The sequence below is a fragment of the Nuphar pumila genome, chromosome 11 (genome assembly GCF_984573655.1).
Source record: "Nuphar pumila chromosome 11, dmNupPumi1.hap1.1, whole genome shotgun sequence".
NCBI lineage: Eukaryota > Viridiplantae > Streptophyta > Magnoliopsida > Nymphaeales > Nymphaeaceae > Nuphar > Nuphar pumila.
In genome coordinates, this window is record NC_143259.1 from 102,433,584 (window position 1) to 102,450,899 (window position 17,316).

At 37.2% G+C, this 17,316-nt stretch overlaps 1 protein-coding gene across 2 annotated transcripts in view; it reads left to right on the forward strand.

Annotated features, from left to right (window-relative positions):
• The first annotated feature begins 1,041 nt into the window (after nt 1-1,041).
• Nucleotides 1,042-17,316, forward strand: part of LOC149822640 (dihydroceramide fatty acyl 2-hydroxylase FAH1-like) — a 28,678-nt gene continuing 12,403 nt past the window's right edge. For both annotated transcript variants that reach the window (XR_016426081.1, XM_089981182.1), the window contains exons 1-2: nt 1,042-1,205; nt 3,860-3,931. Coding sequence is in view for 1 of the 2 variants with exons in the window: in XM_089981182.1 (XP_089837308.1) it covers nt 3,881-3,931 (51 nt within the window). In the remaining variant the exon portion in view is untranslated. The remainder of the gene's footprint in view (nt 1,206-3,859; nt 3,932-17,316) is intronic.

Below are 17,316 nucleotides of genomic sequence, written 5' to 3' on the forward strand. Positions count from 1 at the left end.
TGTTTCCTCTTTCTCTGTCTATAAATTTTTTTCAGCTTGATGATTTTGAGAGAGGTTTAACCTCTCTCTTTCCTAATGAGAGAAGCTTCAACATTAGGGGGTAACACCCCCTTCTAGATAGGTATTGTGTGTGGTAGAATTCTACCAAAGGTAGAACTCTACCCTATCATAACCTTTTTTATATAATTATTTATATAACTATATACATATATATATATACATATATATATGTTTTTTAAAGTTTTAAATTTTCTTTGTTTTAAAAGGTATGGATTGAGTATGAGCCCGAGTTAGACACATTATCCAAATCTATATCCATTTAGATTATAGCCAATTCCTAACACTAGTCAATATAGATCGATATTGACGTCAACCCAAGTGTAAATAGAGAAGGTCAATTATGATCTAAATCGAAAAAAGATAAATAAATAGAGCTAGTCTAATTAAAAAAATGCATTTTCTAAACAAACCCATATTCAAAATCCCAAATCTTTTACGAGATTTACATTCCATAATAGATCTAACTATGATCCTAGATTCATTTAACTCTTAAATTTTGCCTGAATTTAATATGATTTTAACTTGATTTTTTCTTGAATTTAAAAGTTAAAAATAATAAAATTTTGTAGGTATTAAATATGATACTTGTTATCTTCAACCCATTAATGTCAGCCATATCTATTATTTTTCAATAATTTTAGATATTAAATATAATTATTTAATTAAAAATATAAAAAAAATTATGAAATAATATATTATATGTCTCTTTTTGTATGGATTGGTCATGTCGGCGTCTGCTGCCAAAGGAAAGAAAAAAAAACAAGAGGGCATTTCCATAAATAAAGGCGTTTTGGTAACTTAGTGAAAATAAAAAATGAAAATAATCATTAAGCGTTTTCGTAAGTAAGGTTGTTCTGGTAATTTTCTCACAATAAATGAATAAATCATTTGAGGAACATTCATCATTTCAAACAAAGAAAGGAGCGTTTTCGTAATTTAAAAAAGTTATGTATATATGGAAGGCAAGGACAGCTTTCCAGAGGAAGGCGCCCTTCGTTCTCCTTCATTCGATTTTTCCTCTCCTTCGGTGGAGCTCGGAGGGAGGAAGAAGAAGAGAGAAGGCCACGTCTCTCTGTTTTTCAAGGGTTTCCTTCCTCAGGTCTGCGGGATTTCGTACGTTTTGCGAGAAGAAACTCGTCTTCTAGGTCAGTAGTCTCTCTGCATTGCTCGTCTTTCTTCTTTTCTTTTTTTGCTTCTTTTCTGGGGTTTTGGCGTTAGAATCCCGGAGATCTGTGTTTTTTCTCCCATTTCGGTGGTCTCGCGAGTTGAAATTAGGTTTTCTTGTGAAATTTGGTTGCCTTCTGGGATTTTAGTCGCAGATCGATTTCTTTCCTAAAATATGCGTGTTTTTGTTAATGATCGAAGCTTTGTTTGGAGATCGATCGTTTCTGGCTTTGTTTTGTGTTTTGGTGGTTTATCTTGAGCGGATTTGGTGTTTTGGGTTTGGTTTTTGGTGTATTTCGACAATGTGGATGGTTTTGTTCGTTTTTATGTGAGGATTTAGGGTGAGAAGCTTCATGTAAAATCAGAGTGTGCAAATCTTAAATATACGATTCATATTTTGTAGTGATTTTGTTGTTCGCGTGAACCTTCTCTCACGTGCCCACCATAAAAGGAAGAAAGAAAGGAAGATAGAAAGGAAAACGCGTTGCATCTTAGAATTTTGGTGAAAGAGGCGGCATTTACTTTTGGTTATTATATCTATTATTAAATGGTATATGTTGGGTAATATTGGCGTCAAATGTAGAGAATACGAAAGTCGAGCATTTGGTAGGTTTCTCTTTTGATGGAAGCTGCTGTAGTATGAAAGTCAATTGATTTCTATGCGTGGAAATAGCTGGTTCAGGTCCAATAGTGTGTGGTCTTGATATTAACATCGTGCTCAGCTATTTTGTGAATTTGTTGTGAGGTGATTCCGGAAGTGGGTACATGTGCATGTGGTCCACCTTGACAGACCAGCTGTACCGTCCAACAAGAAAGGGCCCGGTTTGTTTCAATTTCTACCGAGTATTTTATTGGTAGCTTCTGTAATATCTTAGGGCCATAGCTAGGCCCACTTGGTCGTTGACACTTTAGAATGGACACAGCTTATCTGCTTGGGCAACAGTGGACATTATGAAGGACTGGGTTTCCTACCATCATAGAAAGATGTGTCACCATACGTGAACACGCAGGGAGTCATATGCACACGAAGAGTACTATTGTTGCAGGACACCTTCATCTACATTAACAGAACACACCACATGCCACAGAGAGAGATATGACTCTTGGAATGCAACCTACAGATTTCCTTTATCTGGTAGGCTTGTGTGGAGTCAGTTAGGATGGGAGGTCCATTGCTGGGAAGGGGACAACAATGCAGGCATGTTTGGTTTGCTGGGCCACATGTGCCTCCAAATCAAATTTGATTCGGAGTCATATGAATCAGAATCACAAGAGACCCCTTGTGGTTCTGATTCTCATGTAAATTAGAAAATGACTCATTTGCAAAAGCAAATGAGAGTTGGTTTCTCACCACTCAGTTTCTGCCAATGCCAATAAGATTTGTTCTCTCATTTTCATGAGTATGAATCTCATTGAATAATTTGTGTTGATTACTTGATCTATCTAGTTGAACAGGGTACTTCACCATTGTATAACCCTTCTTTGACCAGCTATTTTTCTTGGGAACATTTAAGACAGATAACTTTGATAACTAGGGAAACTTTGCAAAGCATTTTCTTTTGAGTGTAAAGCATGACCGTTGCCACCTGGGAGATCAATATAGAGTTATATGATCCATTTTTAGACCAATGCAACATGCAAGCATCCTTACACGAAGAAAATTAAACCTTGCTTCAAATCTAGATCTTTGATTTTGTTACCTTGTACCTTGTTCTCTATGAAGGAAAATATATCATTAGATATCAAAAGTATCATCCCTAATAACTCAAAAAGTATATGTCCCTTGTGAATATGTGTAACCTAACCATGCAGTGTATGTTAGTTAAATCCTTACACGTGGACATGCATCCCGATAAATCTGGATTTTTTTTTCCAGAAAATTCCTTCAAAGGACAGTGACAATCACCCATCATCATTTCCATATTATCTGTAACAATGACATGCCATTACCTGTAAAGTATCTTATCTGATGTTTATTTCTATGTCATATACTTGTGTATATGGATACATCTATTTGTTGCTCAATATGAAGGAAGGACCAATTTTAAGAAAATGCCATTGAGAACCAAGTTAATAGTATCAAATATCGGCAGAGAGTCGTCTTCGTCATTATGAGCATAAAAAGCAAACTGTTAGATACTTCATCCATTCATCATTAGATGTTGAGTACGCATGGGATTGTTCCTAAGTGTTTACATTGATAAATAGCATCACATTTCCTTTGGCATCCATTCACTTATCATGAACATGAAAATATCCTGTTTTTAGTGGATCATGTTCCCTATAGGTGGTAAGCTTAGGCATCTGCTCAGTACTATGTAATTAATTCACTTGAAAATAGTGTGGCATCCTTTTTCCAATTTTCACAGATTTTATGTTCATAAGTTTGTCCTACCATTTCTGATCTATCATTCTTGTTGTATATGATTCTACTCCTATTAATTGTGTTCATCACTTTGGTCAAAAGAATGTTTTCTGCTCTAAAAAATGATCTGGTGTTGCGATGTTCTTGATGTGTTGCATGGTGTGTTTGTGCAGCAGCTTTGTGTCATCTGCTTTTATGTTGTTTATTTGTATTGGATATGTGCTATCCTCTTCATTTATAACTATGCCAAGATCTTTTACATGGTTACAGAAACATAATAAGGCATACAGTATGGTCGTGCAGGGATTTACTGTTGATTTGGATAAGCCTCTGGTTTTTCAGGTAAGAAAACATTAGCAATCTGACTTTAGATGTGCTCTTTGCAGAGACTTTTCTAGACTGACTTGATGGTTGAAAATAAAAAAGAAACAAAACTAATGAAGACTGAAGTTTAAAATCTTTGTGCAAATACAATTTCTTAGTGTAGCTAATTTGTTTAAATGGATAATTCATCACTTGCCAGTTTTTAACATATATTTGCCTTCTTATTTCATGTAACGGGTGTTTGACTTTTCTCTCCTACAAGATTATGTTCCATATTTTCTCTTTGTTAATCCCGTGAACTGTAAACAATAGTTGTCTCCATAGTTTACCAATGTCTAAGTTGACTTTTTCTTATATTGGTGTGTTTCTTCCTTTTGATATATGCCACATGTATGACCGTGGATACAGGGATACAATCATTTTTATGAAGATTCTAATATGACTTGTGTTGAGGAAATGCCATAGTACAAATCTGTGTGATACCCCTTTTTCTATCAAGTATCTTGTACATACAATTCTTATATAGGGGTGTTTCTGTAAAATAGCATGTACACTTTAATAGTTTTGTCTTTTTGTGTGCTTTATGGGGGTCAACTCCTCCTTTTATGTAGTAACCCTATTTGGTTTACCTAATGAAGTTCATCTTCTCCTCTTTGCTTCTTCTTCTTGTTGAACATGGTATCGGAGCCATGGATGCAAGCTAAAGAGGAGATTTGAGTATGCTGGTGTGAGGAAGAAGGCTTTGCTGGAACTCGTGCACAGTCCTTGTTGACGTCATCTTTGAAGGCTTGGGTTGTATGGTCAATTGGGTTTATGATTTTAGATGTATGAATAAAAAATCGTGTTCATCGATTGAGTTTTGGATTTATTTTGAGTTTTCTTAGAATGTTTGGATATTGTGGTGAATAGTGTCCAGATTCAAGAAAACTATTGATTTTGCCCTTATTGATGGTTTTTTTGTTACAGATTGCCCCATATCCATTCACGAGGATCCAAATCTGCCCAAGAGACCCAGTCTGACAAGGACCAGAGGACGTCCTTTTCTATTTGGATTCTTATTTTCCTGGACTCTTATTTCTTTTAGGACTCTTTGATAGACTATATAAATAAGTGTTATAATTCTTGATTAATTGTAAATGAAATTAGTAGATTGATTCTTTTTTTATCCTGTACATGAAACCCTAGTCTTAAAGGGAACACCTTTTCCCCCTCTCCTCTTCCACATATTCCTCAATAGTAGTCCACCCAGAGGTATCAATATTCTCCCTCTGCCCTATTGTTGCCCCTATCTAACGCATAACCTAGCCAAATCGAGAACAAATTTCTTTCTTTTCCGACTTTTACCTGCACTAGAGCCTTCCTGAGGCTGGATTTGTAGAAACCTTCCCCCATAAGGCTAAGTTTCTAACAGTGGTATTAGAGAGGCTTTCCTGTAGAACCAAGAACGATGATTGAACATGGGTTTTCACATCATCAAGGGCTCACACCCCTCTCAAATTCGTCCAGGTTTTCTTTAATCATGTTGATCGAATTGTTGAATAGTCTGAAATTCGTTCAAGCAATGGAGGAGATTAACGAGCACATCTACAATCTTAAAAGCAACGTGGATCGTCTCGAGAGCATGATATATGGAGGGTTTGTGAATAAAATGAGCACTTGCAAGGATGCTTGAAAGAAAAGGAAAAAAAATTGAGTTACATGTGTCGAATCACCGAGCTCTCTTCGACAACCACCATCATCTACCCCCACCATCGCCGACCCTCTCTCTACGTCCGACCACCCTCCCAGCAACCTGGTTGTCAGACGACAAATTTGCATTTTTGGAGACAAATCTGATAGAGGCTGTCGCAACAAGGGCCCATGCCCTTCTCGAACCCTTGCAGCCACCAGGTTGGAGCAAGCCTCGGTCGATTGTCGGACTGACGTTGGCGACCATCGAGGAGAGAGAACCACGTCAGAGATCGAGTCACCGACTCTCTCCTTCTCTCTTTCGCCTCTCTCAGCTGTCACACTACCCACGCTGCAGAGGTTCCTACCGGAGTTCCCCTCTCCCTCTCGTCCTCGTTGCCCGACCTTGCAGGGTATCCTTCTCTTCCTTTGAACACATTTGACCATTGGAGGATGGGGATTAGATGTCGGAGGGGTGGCGATGGTAGGAACCATCGACCTTCTCTCTCTTTTAGGCGAAGCGGCCAACCACCATTCAGTGGCTTGAGCACTGATTGGGGAATGACCAATGAACCATTGTCGGTCTTCCCTAGCTAGTGATAACCATGGTCGCTGGCAGTTGTTAGGGTGTTGTGGCTTTGTCTTGCCACAAAAGACATTGGGACTGCTTAGAGTCCCTCTCTTATATTACTAAGGAAACCCCAAATAGAGTCCTTTTCCTATGTTACCTAAAGGAAACCCCAAATAGAGTCCTTTTCCTATGTTACCTAAAGGAAACCACAAATAGAGTCTTTCTCTTATGTTACCAAGGAAACTTCATTGACGGTTTCCCTTTTTGTTTTGAAAACTTAGTGTGAGACCTCTATATAAAGAGGTATAGAGGGTTGTTCCAAGGTGTGAATTTTAAGAGAGGTTCTTTGAGGGTTCTTGTTCACAAGGGTGAAGGACCGCTTGTTCAGATTGTAACAAGGGAGGAAAAAGAATGTGGTGTAGATTTTGGTTTCAACTTGTAGGGTCGAGTTTATCCATATTGGTTGTATATTAGTGTATTTCTTCTTGTTCTTGAGAGCCCTGTAATATCTTATACTTGCCAGTTTCAATAAAGTTTTCTCTCGTAATCTCTTCGTGGACATAGGCAATTTTGTCGAACCACGTAAATTCAGCATCTTGTATGCTTGATTACTTGTTCTTTCATTGCATCGTGTGTTTGCATGCTTCCTGAGCCGTCAAACTAGTATCAGAGCATGACCCAATCTTAGGGCCTGTTCATGATGGCAACAAAAGGATCAAACATGAAGTATGAGATTGAAAAATTTAATGGGAAGATGAACTTTGGGTTATGGTAACATAGAGTGAAAGATCTTTTGACCCAACAAGGGCTGGTTAAATCCATTTATGGGAAAAGAAAGAAACCCAAGGATATGTCTGATGATTATTGGGATGACATATGTGAAAGAGCGGTTAGTGCTATTCGGCTTAATCTTGCGGATGATGTCTTCTATAATGTCATTAATATAGACTCTGCCCCAGACCTATGGTTGAAATTAGAAAGCTTATACTTGACAAAATCGTTGACTAATAAACTTTATTTGAAAAAGAAAATATATGCTCTTTAGATGGTTGACTAGAATTTGCAGAATCACTTGAATGTCTTTAATATGATCTTGACTCAATTGTTGAGTTTTGAAGTAAAGATTAAAAAGAAGATCGAGCTTTGTTGCTTTTGGCCTCTTTACCTCCATCCTACGATCACCTAGTGACCATTCTCTTATTCGGAAAGGAGACTCTTGAGTTGGATGAGGTTACTACGACTCTTTTATCGAATGAGATAAGGAAAATTCCCGGCATCGATCGGCCTCAAGGAGGACTTCCGACAAGAAGTGATTTGGGTTAAGAAAGTTTGATAAAAGTCATGGGGTCTTGAAAATAGGAACCAGGCAAAGTCGAGAGGAAAAACACTCTTACTTGTTATTACTACAAGAAAAAGGAACACTCGAAGAGGGACCGCAGGAAGCACAAAGAGGACATCGAGAAGAAAGAGAAAAATGGCAAGAGCTCAAAACAAGCAAGTGTGGCAACTGACATAAATGAAGGTGATGGTGCAAATCATATTTCAATTTTTGCAGGCATTGAGATTGGTTTGATACATGATGGTGGTTCTGTTCTTATGGGTAATAGTGCTTTGCGTAAGCACACGTGAATAGGAACAATAAAATCAAGATATTTGATGGGGTCATAAGAACCTTGACTGATATGAGATGACTACTCAAGAAAAGTTTGGGTCTGCGTCATAAAGAATAAAGCAGAGGCATTCATGAAATTCAAGTAGTGGAAGACAGAGGTAGACACAAGTAGGAAAAAGGATAAAATACTTGAAGTCAGATAATGGGGGGGGGGATTATAAGTTTAATGAGTTTATATAGTTTTGTAGGAACGAGGGAATAACTCATCACTTTACCACACCAGAGACACCTCAACAAAATGGTTCGGCAGAAAAGATGAACAAGACTCTTATAGAAATAGCTCACAATATGAGATTGAATGTAGGATTGAAGAAAAGTTTCTGGGCAGAAGCAATTAACATGGCTTGCTTTATTATCAATAGGTCACCATCTAAAGGAATTGATTGCAAGACTCCAGAGGAGATATGGACCGGTAAGCCAATTGATTATTCTATTTGAAAGTCTTTGGATGTTCATGTGGATAGTGGACAACGTTCCAAGTTAGATGCTAAGCCTAAACCATGCATCTTTCTCGGATATGAGAAGGGGTACAAGTTATGGGGTCCTAATTCCCATAAGGTCATCATAAGTAGAGGGACGTGTTTGATGAAGATCATAGGATGAAGGCAAATAAGAAGGATTACATGCAATAGAAAGATGGTGAAAAGAAATTGACAGTTGAGGTGGAGGTAAATGAGACTAATCCACCAACAAGGAAATATGTGATTTCTTCTCAAGAAACTCACGATTCAAGAGCAAGAACAACCCTATAGCTTTACAAGAAACAATGAAGGACCCACAAAACTTCAGTAAGGTATAGTTTTCTTTGCTCTAATTGTTGGTGTAGGTGATTCATCATGCTATAAAGATGCCATCAACTCAAATGATAGCAATAAGTGGATGTTGGCTATAACAAAAGAAATGGAGTCAATCTATAAGAATAAAACTTAGGACTTGGTGGAGTTACCCAAGCGCAAGAAAGCTATACGGTGCAAGTGGGTGTTCAGGAAGAAAGAGGTTGCATTAGAAAAAGATGGTAAGTTCAGGCATTCCCTGGACTTGGTTAATGTTTCAGGTTAGAAGCATAGGCCCCAGTGAGAGGGTGCATTTAAAGTGAGATTTTTTTTAGCATGGGTGATGGCAAGCCAAACCTAATTTGGAGATTGTTGGGGTGACGTGGCTTTGTCTTGCCACATAAGACATGGGGTCACTTAGAGGTCTTCTCCTATATTACTAAGGAAACCCCAAATAGAGTCCTCCTATGTTACCTACGAAACCTCGGGTTTCCTTCTTTGTTTTGGAAACTGTGCGAGACCTCTATATAAAGAGGTATAGAGGGTGGTTCCAAGGTGAATTTCAAGAGAGGTTCTTGTTCACAAGGGTGAAGGGCTGCCTATTCAGATTGCATCAAGGGAGGAGAAAGAAGGTGGTGCAGATTTCGGTTTCGACTTGTAGGGTCGAGGTCAGTGTTGTGAAAAGTGTTGAGGCGTAGTGAGGTGGTCCACCAAAAATCGAGGCGAGGCGTAAGCCTTGAAGCGCAAAGCGCCTCGAGGCATAAAGCGTAAGACTCAAAATGTTTTGTTGAAAACTTTAAAAAAATTATAAAAAAATTATATAAAAATACAAATAAATAAAGAAATACTTTATTAATGAAATAACAACCAATAAGAATTAGAAAATCTCAAATAAGTACTAAAAAATATGAGATTAACATGTAAAAGTAACTAAAAACTGATTACATAATTGGAAAATATATGAGATTAACCAACAAAAGTTAAAATATACTAAGAAACTGACTATTGAAATAACTGCAAAATATATAAGATTAACCTACAAAAGTTATAATATATGAGATTATTCTGAAAAATATGAGATTAACGTATAAAAGTAACTAAAAACTGATTACATAACTGGAAAATATATGAGATTAACCAACAAAAGTTAAAATATACTAAGGAACTGATTACATAACTGAAATAATTGGAAAGTATATGAGATTAATCTACAAAAGTTAAAATATATGAGATTATTCTAAAAAATATGAGATTAACATATAAAAGTAACTAAAAAACAAAAACTGATTACATAACTGAAAAATATATTAAGAAACTAATTACATAAATGAAATAACTGAAAAATATATGAGATCAACCAACAAAAGTTAAAATATACTAAGAAACTTATTACATAACTGAAATAACTGGAAAATATATGAGATTAACCTACAAAAATCTTGTTGATTATGTCTCAAAAATCTTTTTGTAAATTTTTTTTTGTGCCTCTGGCTTGCGCCTTGAGGCACTGAGGGCCGTGCCTCAAGGTGAGGCGCACTTTTTGTGCCTCAAGGCACGTTTTTGATAACACTAGTCGAAGTAATCTGTATTGACTGCATGTTAGTGTATTTCTTCTTGTTCTTGAGAGCCATGTAACATTGCATATTTGCTGGTTTTAATAAAGATTTATCTCGTACTCTCCCCTTGGACGTAGGCGGTTTTGCCGAACCACGTAAATTTGATGTCTTGTGTGCTTGATTACTTTCTTGTTCTTTCATTGCATCGTGTGTTTGCATGCCTCTCGTGCCCTCACCGATTGCCACCCCTGACGGGGGACCACCATGGGAGGTGGGTGAAGGGTTTCTTAACCCTAACTTCACCCTGCCTCCCCTTTCCCATTGTGAGAGACCCACTTATGATGGGTTGGTGGGAACCGGTTTTCACTACCCGATTCACCTCACAACCTCAAATTTCCCTTTATTTAGACTTAGAAACCAGTTCTGTTAGCCAGACCCAGTTCCCAACTCTCACTCCCAGTCCCAAACACTTTTTTCAAGTCCAAATCTGACCCAAGTTACCCAAAACTCTTTTTAAACCAAATGGATCCTACATATACCCATCTATCTACTTACCAAGTCCAATTGGTTCCTATCCAAAACCATTCCCCTACCTATCCTAGCTCCAACTCACTCCAGGATCCAAACTGGACCCTAACCTTAACCCCATCTAGTTCATGTCCAAGCCAAGACTGGACTCAAACTTTACATGTCCCAAGACCTAATCCTATCAAGGCACGCAAGAAAACCCCTGCTTCAGAGCCTTTCCAAGGTCGGATTTGTAGAAACCATTGTTAAAATGTATACTCAAAAAGCATTATTGTAAGTATAAATATATATACTTATATACATAGAGATACGTATACATATGTTATATGTATATGTATCTCTATATATAAGTATATATATTTATACATTTTTCTCTTTTTACCCGAAAAGGGTATTTTAGTCTTTTTACATTTTGCGAATATTCCATTTGGAATATGCTGTATTTTTTTCCTTTTTATTTTTGTAATTCTTTTTATTTTTATTTTTTCCTTTTTGCTATTCAAAAAGGTGCATTGGGGTCTCCCCAATAGAGTCGTTGGGGAGCCCCCAACGGTCACAATTGTGACCGTTGGGAGCTCCCCAACGACTCCTTTGGTGAGCCCCCTCTTGCACCTCTCCTTTCTTGTATAAATAGGGGTGTTCCCCCTTGTTGTAGGATAAGCTTGAGAGTCTGAAGCACTTGCTTCCTTTCTATGAAATACATGCATTATTGCATGTTTATTATTTATACGCTTTTTGCGTATTGTGTTCAAGTGTTGTGAGAGTGCCTTCGTGCACTTCTTTTTTAAGTATTTATGCTTGTATGCGTATTGTCTCTTCGTAGACAATTTCACATGGTATCAGAGCTCGGTTGGTGATTAAGAATCGTGGGATTATTCTTTTTTCGAGTGCCTCGAAAATCGTGCCTTCGGATTCTTAGAAGTTGAAGGGGTGGATCTTGCTTCTCAAATATTTTAGAAGGATCTTGTGCAAGCTAGAAGTTGAAGCATTGTGTTGGTACGCCTCCTTCTCCTTTTCTTTACTCCTTAATGGGTGAAAAAGAGTCTCACTTCACTCTTGGCTTCAAGTTGAATGGGTCCAACTACCATATTTGGGCCGGGAACATGGAGGCTCACATAAAAGGTAAAGGATTATGGGGCTATGTGCAAGGCACAATTCCGGAACCGGAACCCAAAATAACCATGATGGACGGAAATGAAATCAAGATTTTTGAGGGAGAGGAAAGGATCAAAGCTCTTGAAGAATACTCCAAGAAGCACGACGAATGGGAAATGAAGAACTTCAAGATTCTTTCTTGGTTCTTCGCATCCGTCGAAACGAAGATTAATGCCAACATTATCAAGTTCAAGAAAGCATCGGAAGCTTGGCATTATCTTGAGAAAATGTATACATCAAGAGACCTATCCCATAAGTATTACCTTCAAAAGAAGGCTCTCTCCCTTACTCAAGGTGAAATGTCCATTAGGGAATGTTATGCCGACCTCTCTTCCATTTGGGATGAGCTTTCCATGCTTGAACCAAAATGGAGTGGAGAGGCAATTGAACTCCGCCACAAGCAAATTGAAGAAGATCGGTTCTTCAACTTTTTGAATGGGTTAAGACCGAAATTTGAGCAAATAAGGTCATCACTTCTATCCTCATTTACTCCTCCATCTCTTGAAGATATTCTCACCAAATTAAGTGGTGAGGAGACTCGTATGAGTTTATGTAAACAAGGATCAAATGTTCTTGTGGTTCCTTGTAATCATGAAGAAAACAATGAGGTCAATGCCGTATCTAGACCCGGAAATAATGTAAAGACCTATCGTCCTCCTCATTTCAAATTCCAAAATCAAGGAGGAGATGGTGGACAAAGAGGGACTATAGCAAGACTATTTGTCACTTTTATAAGGAACCGGGGCATATCAAGCCCGTATGTCCCAAATGGAAGAGGTTTCTCACTATGGCCACCATCGGTGTACCACAGAAGGAAGATGCGTCATCAAGTGGGTCACTCTCGTTGAATCAAATAGTGGAAGCCCTTCAACCTCTTCTCAAGGGAGCTACATCCGGTGCCGCCGTGTCTACCTCTTCCATTCCAGGTAAAGTCTCTTGGCTTTTGGACTCAGGTGCATTTTTTCATATGTCCCCAAACATGTTTTCACTTTCCGATTTTTCAAAAAATGTTTCTCGATCCTTTGTTTCTACTGCGGATGGAACCTCTCTTGAAATTAAAGGAATAGGTAATTTTGAAACTCAAGATTTTTCCATTCCAAAAATTAGATTTATACCTAAACTTAACTTAAACCTTCTCTCTGTTTCTCAACTCTCGGACCATGGATGCGATATTAAATTTTCATGTGACAAATGTTTAATACAGGATCGCCGGTCCGGGAAATTGATTGGGGAAGGCTTTAGAAAAGGAGACTTATACTATATGGAGTCTCTCCAAGTTCCAAAATCATTTTGTAATGTTGCCCAGAACAAAGATATAAACATATGGCACAAAAGACTTGGTCATCCTAATGTCACCAAGTTATCTTATTTACATTTTGTAAAGGATCTATGTAAAAATTCATTTTCCTGTAATGATTGTATTCTCGGAAAAATGCAAAGTTTACCTTTTGAGCAAAGAACTATGTTCTCATCTAAAACCTTCGAAATTGTTCATTCCGATGTTTGGGGACCCGCACCTGTTGTTTCAAAAGGAGGCTTTTCTTACTATGTTATTTTTGTGGATGATTTCTCCAGGTATTCATGGATCTATTTCTTAAAGTACAAACATGAAGTTTTTACATGTTTTAAAACCTTCCACTCAATGATCAAGAATCAATTCAACAGTAATATAAAGATTTTTAGAAGTGATTCTGGAGGAGAATATCTCTCCAACCAATTTAAAACATATCTTGAGGATCACAGAATTATTCACCAAAGGTCTTGTCCTAAAACCCCTCAACAGAATGGATTGGCCGAAAGAAAACATAGGCACATCATTGAGACCACTAGGACTGCTTATTTCTCAAAACATTCCTAAGAACTTTTGGGCTGAAGCAGCCCTCGCTTCTGTTTATCTGATAAACCGCTTACCATCTAGGATATTAGGAAAAATATCCCCTTTTGAGATCTTATATAAACTTGAACCTGATTATAATAGGTTACGTGTTTTGGGTGTAAATGTTTTATACTTACGGATAAAAATGACAAGCTCTCTCCCAAAGCTATCCCCTGCCCCTTTCTTGGGTATTTCGAAACTCAAAAAGGGTTTCGTTGCTATGATCTTCGAGATGATAAGTTATATGTTTCTAGAAATGTAACGTTTTTAGAAAATGAGAGTGGATTTGAAAAAAATGTTTGATTACTCATTTTGATTACTCATTCATTTTTTATTTATTGGCTAGTAATGATGATATATCTAGTGATGATGATATATTTGTTAAAATGTAAAACTGTACATATATGTATATATAATAATATTATATTATTATATATATATAAATACATTTTTCATTTCTTTCTTTTTTGTAATTTTTTTCCTTTATTTTTATTTTTTGTCTTTATGTCATCTAGTTCAGTTTGAACTAGAATGACGGTTGCTAGTCAAGTATTGTCCAGACTTGACTAGCAATAGAGCTGTTGGACTGTGTCCAACAGCTCTAAATAGAGCTGTTGGACTGTGTCCAACAGCTCTATTGAGTCCTCTTTCAGCTGTGTATATAAAGGGGTGCAGCCCCTCTTGTATTTTATTCCAATGCTTCTTAAGCAATTGGTTTTTCATATCAATAAAGAATACATTTTTATTTTTATTTTGTTTCCAGTTATACCCTTTTTAAGGGTTATGCTTTAGTGTCATTCTTGACACTTGCCCTTGTTAATCTAAGCTCGTGTTTCGAAGATCCCCGTTTCATTTCATGGTATCAGAGCCGCGGAAGTACTAAATCTTGAGGAAAAGCTGCTTCGGTTTCCGTGCCCGTTTGCAAAAGTGTTCGCCACTTGAAGAGAAGTGTTTTATCACTTCATTGGAGAAGATTTCACATCTTGTTGTATTGTTTTTTTTCTTTCTTTTTTATTTTCCTTCTTGTTTCTCTTATATCCCTATTCTTTCTCTCCTTGTAATCGATGGATGACAATGATAAAGTCACCATCATGCCTATGAAACTAAGCGATACGAACTATGTAACATGGGCTTCAATCATGAAGCAACATATATGGGGAAAAGGCTTATGATGGATTGTGGATGGTTCCGATTCGGAACCTAAGCTATCTCTTACTAAAAAGGAGGGAGATAAAGAGGTCCCTCTATCGGAAGAAGAGAAAATCAAGGTTATTGCCTCATACGAGAAGAAATGGAAAGAATGGAGAATATCTCATGCGAAGATAATGTCATGGCTTATCAATAGCGTTGACATTAAAAAATGCTCAAGTCTTGCCAAATTTGATCATGCCGATAAGGCATGGGAATACCTTAAGAATATGTATTCCCTTAAAGATATTGCACACGTGTGCAACCTCCAAGAAAAAGTTCGAATGATGACACAAGGAGACAAAACTATTCGTGAATATTACAATGGGTTGTCCGAACTTTGGGAAGAACTTTCCCTTTTAGAACCAAAGTGGCATTGTGCCAAAGACATCGAGCTTCGTCAGAAACAACTCGATGCTGAACATTTTTACCAGTTTATCACTGAATTAAGGCCGGAATTTGAAACCACTAAATCGGTCCTACTTCACCGGGGAAAAATTCCTTCTATTGTTGAAACTATTGAAGAGTTAACAATGGAAGAAAATCGTCTCCGGAAAGGTTCTTTAAAAATTGAAGATGATTCCGTTTTAGCCGTGTCTAGACCAGGGAATCATGTTCGATCATATAGGCCTCCTCACTTTAACCGACAAAATGGTGACTATGATAAGAAGAAAGTTATTTGTCATCACTGTCATGAACCGGGACACTACAGGCCACAATGTCCCAAACTTAAGGAGCTGAGAGAAAAAAGAGCTGCAATTGCTGGATCGGAGCCTAAAGATCAGGATGCACCAGTTTCCCTGGCCCAACTAATGAAGATTCTTCAGCCTCTCATCAAAGGTGCCTCTTCCCCATCTGAAGCTTCAACCGGCGCAGCAGCCTCATCTTTTTCTGATCTAGGTAAAATTTCTTGGCTTCTTGACTCTGGTGCATCTTTTCATATGACCCCAAATAATCAAAGTCTATCCAAATGTGTTAAAAATAAAACAAGTGTGTCAAAGGTCTTTACTGCCGATGAGACTTCTCTTGAAATAGAAGGAATAGGAAATTTTGAAAAAATTTATAAAACAAATTTTTTTATTCCAGAAATTAGACATGTTCCCAAATTAAATTTAAATCTTTTATCTGTATCTCAAATTTCTGATTATGAGTGTAATATTTCTTTTTCTTCTCATGGTTGTTGGGTACATGATCGCCAGTCCGGCAAGCTGATTGGGGAAGGCCATAGAGAAGGAGGACTCTATTACATGGATTTTTTGGAAATGCCGAAGAAAGCTTTTTGTTATAATATTCAAAAAATAGAGTTGGAACTGTGGCATAAGAGACTTGGTCACCACATATAGCCAAAATCCAACATTTTCCAAATCTAGGGAAATTTTGTAACTCTGAATCATTTGATTGTAAAGATTGTATTCTCGGCAAAATGAAAAGATTACCATTTCAGAACAGAACCTTTTTCTCTTCAAGACCACTTGAATTAATACACTCGGATGTTTGGGGTCCTGCACCAGTAATTTCTAAAGGAGGATTTGTTTACTATGTTATTTTTGTCGATGATTTCTCCCGACATATGTGGATGTACTTTCTCAAACATAAGTCTGAAGTATTTTCATACTTTCAAACTTTTCATAATATGGTTAAAAACAAGTTTCAAAATGATATTACTATTTTTCGCACAGATTCAGGGGGAGAGTTTTTATCCACAGATTTTCAAAATTATCTTAAATTGCATGGCATCACACATCAAAGATCTTGTCCTTATACACCTCAACAAAATGGACTGGCAGAACGAAAACATCGCCATATTATAGAAACCACTAGGACTTTATTAATAACAAATCAAGTCCCGAAAGACTTTTGGGCAGAAGCTGCCTTAACTGCCACCTATCTCATTAATAGGATGCCATCTTCTTCGTTACAAAATATCACTCCCATTGAAAAACTTATGAACATTTCTCCAGACTACTCTAGACTAAGAATATTTGGGTGCAAATGTTTCATATTTACTGACAAAAATGATAAACTTTCCCCTCGTGCGATTCCTTGTGCCTTTTTAGGATATGCTGAAAACCAGAAAGGTTATAGATGTTTTGACTTCAAAAATAATAAACTATATGTGTCTAGAAATGTTTCCTTTCTTGAAAAGGAGAGCTTCTTTGATTTTAGAAAATTAAAAGACGTCACTGAGTACTCCTTTTTGCTAGATCTAACATCAACATCTGATGAATATGACCTTGACTGTAACTTTGATGATGATCAAAGAATTATTGATCTTAATGTTGAAAATAAAGAAGTTCATAGAGATACTAGTATTCAATATTCCAGGCGACAAGAGTCTAATCCTCCATGTGCACTTGAGAAATATTCTAACATTCCAACTAGACAATCATCCCGAATCTCGAGGCCTCCAGGAAAG